General features: G+C 39.3%; 1 protein-coding gene across 1 annotated transcript in view; it reads right to left on the bottom strand.

Annotated features, from left to right (window-relative positions):
- LOC109838597 (bidirectional sugar transporter SWEET13-like) overlaps positions 1,656 to 3,023 on the bottom strand; it is a 3,531-nt gene continuing 2,163 nt past the window's right edge. The window contains exons 7-8 of the mRNA XM_020407030.1: positions 2,600 to 2,765; positions 1,656 to 1,757 (exon numbers count right to left, since the gene is read on the bottom strand). Coding sequence (XP_020262619.1) covers positions 1,656 to 1,757; positions 2,600 to 2,765 — 268 coding nt within the window. The remainder of the gene's footprint in view (positions 1,758 to 2,599; positions 2,766 to 3,023) is intronic.

Raw genomic sequence — 3,023 nt, forward strand, 5'->3', positions numbered from 1 at the left:
TCCCTCTTCCAAAATAATTTATTTTCTAATTATAATTTATCTAAAATAATTCCTTTTTCAAAATAAATTCCTTTAATTTATTTGTAATTATTCTAAAATGATTTCATTCTCAAAATAATTCTTTTCAAATTGGCATAATCATCTAAAAATAATTCTGATACCAAAATAAATTCTTTTAAAAATATTTCTTAATAATTCAAAATAATCCTTTTTTAAAATAACTATTTTAACTTATTTATTACTATAATGATTCAAAATAATCCTTAGAAATATTCTTTCTTTCAAAAACATCTCATAATTAATTATAATCTAATTGTCAAAGTATCCTTTCATCACATACGACTCAAAATACATATCATACCCCTCTTCACGAATATTACTACAATAGTAATCAATATTATATAGTATCGTTCGTCAACAATCCCATGCAGGTTATACATATCATAGTCTATTCTATGCAATCAATTAATAACAAATATAAATAATGGAAATACAAGTTAAGGGAAGCGAGATCTTGCATTGGGGTTGAAGATGGTGGCGTTGGTTGTTGGTCGACGGTAGCGATGATGACAAGAGGACAATGGCAGTGTTGACTGAGGTCGGCTCTGAGGGGTGAGGGAGAGGTTGGTGGGTGGAGGCGATAGTGGTGTTGTTGGTCAAAGGTCTTGGTGGCACGGTTGGGAGGTGGAGGAACACCGGTTGTTGGTGAGATGAGGTGGAGGTGGAAGTTTGAGGAGCTAAAAGAGGAGGTACGGTTGATGGAACTCGTCAGTGCTCAGCGACGGCGAGCAGGGGCGCAGTTGAGCAGAGAGAGAGGTGGAGGAGTTGGTGATGATGATGGCATCGTTGGTGGTCAGAGCTTGGGGGAGGGAGCTCAGGTGAGGTGGCTGGGCTGGTCTGCTGTGGGTGAGTTCGAAGATGGACGGCGTAGTCGTGGGGTTCGTCGGAGGTTGAGAAAGGGTAGGGGTTCAGGCGGAGACGACGGCGTGGCATCAGAGCTTGGAGCTGAGCTCGAGGGCTTGGTGATGGTGTTGGCGGTGAATAGCGGGAGGGAAGAGGGGCGGTGAACTCAGGGGTTGATGGCGGAGCTTGGAGAATGGCGACGGAGCAGGGGGAACTCGAGAGGATCTCACAGCAGTGAAGAGAGGAGGCGTTGCTATTCGAAGTTGGTCATAGGGAGAGCTCGATGGTTGGAGATCTGGCCAAGGGCGAGCGTTGAGGTGGGGACGAGCTGAGGAGTTTGGTTCGGAGTTGATGAGTTTGGAGGGAGAGATGGAGAGTGAACTAAGAGAGATTAAGATGAGAGTGAGAGAGAGTTTTCTTTGGGCTTGGTTTAGAGAGAGAACGAGATGAGGGAGGGGATGGGCATTGTGGTTTTTGAGGAAGTGAGAGAGAGTGTGTGTGTACGAGAGGAGAGGGGGAGATAGCGGATGAGGGATGGGCGGGGCAGTGAAGTGAGGGGTGTGCGGGAATTGAGGAGTGATTTAGGGAGTGGGGTAGGAGAGAGGGAGAAAATGAGAGAGATGGTTCACAGGTGGGAGAGGAAAACACATGGAAAATATACCCATTTAAAATAATATTTAAAATACTAAAATTTTTAATTTATTGAAACCCGTATTAGAAATTTACGATCATTACAAATTTTGACACTATTTTTACACCACATCAGAAACCATAGAAGAAGCGTCAACAGTAGAGGAGGGTATCAGAGACTTACTAAGATGGCGGGCAATGTGGAGACACATTGAAGATCCAAACTAGACATCATAGAAAGGAGCAGATTTGGCTAGAACTTCTGCAAGTGGTACATTTTTCCTCACTCCCTAAGGACCGGTACTATCCATGATAATTGATCTACTAACATGCACGAATGAGCACGCCCCAACCGACCCTAAGATTAATCACATATTCTTTATATTACACTCAACATCATTTCATTCATTAAATAATAGCCATTTATATAAAAGTAGTAGTGGTCTCAATATTACTTCGTAATGATGGAGAGGATCCATATTCAACGGATACTAATTAAGAATATTAGATTTGGATCTTCTTCACTGTCAAAGAATAAATGATATATAAATCGTTACATCTAACTACAATCACTCTAATTTATTAGATTGTCGTGTGTACAATCTATGTGTGTACAATCTATGGGCGACATGTTGAGTTATAGATTTAAATGAATCACAACAGCCTATCAAATAATGGACAAGTGTGCTTGAAAAATTATGATCTTTCTCCTACTTCTTTTATAGCGGACACTATCTGGCATGTATGATAGTCTAGTAACTAGCTTCAACTATGTTTTTACTGTAAGATATGTTTGTTAATATTTAAAAGATATTCACGTATAATATGTATTATAAATAATTATTTTTTACTTGGTGCATACGTGGATGGAACTCATTGGTAAGCACATAAAGGTCTTCCCCATGAAACATATCTTTTTCCATAATACTTAAAATGTAATTACAAACTATTTTTCTAACATTCATTACCATTGAGTCTTTCTTTTGATTAATTATCGTTCCTTCTCCTCCATGGTCTTAGTATCTTATTTTCTTGACAATTATTTCCTAATCATGCGAGCACTTACCTCTAGACTTGCAACCAACCACAATAAGAAAAACATATACCAATCACCCAAGTTTGTCACATACGCATAATTAAGTAACATTTTACTAACAACGGAAAGAAATACATCATAAGCATTAAAAGCCCATGAGAAATTAACAACAACAACTAGTTTCCCCTTCACAAGGCTAATTAATAAAAGCTCACAAGGAATAAAATTAAGAGACTAAGACTTGAGAGAAGGGGCTCACATTTGCACCTCCATCTCTCATGCCCTTCTCTATTTTAGGCACCTAATTAGTTAATGAAGTACTACTGATCTTAATCATATCTCGATCAAACTTGGCTTATCTCAACTCCATTGTGCTCTTCCTTCACTGTCTTTTGCACTCCCTTGCCTGCAATCTCTTCGTTCGTGGGCCCAAAACTGACCACAATCTCGTCTA

Source organism: Asparagus officinalis, chromosome 4, assembly GCF_001876935.1.
Source record: "Asparagus officinalis chromosome 4, Aspof.V1, whole genome shotgun sequence".
In the NCBI taxonomy this organism is placed as follows: domain Eukaryota; kingdom Viridiplantae; phylum Streptophyta; class Magnoliopsida; order Asparagales; family Asparagaceae; genus Asparagus; species Asparagus officinalis.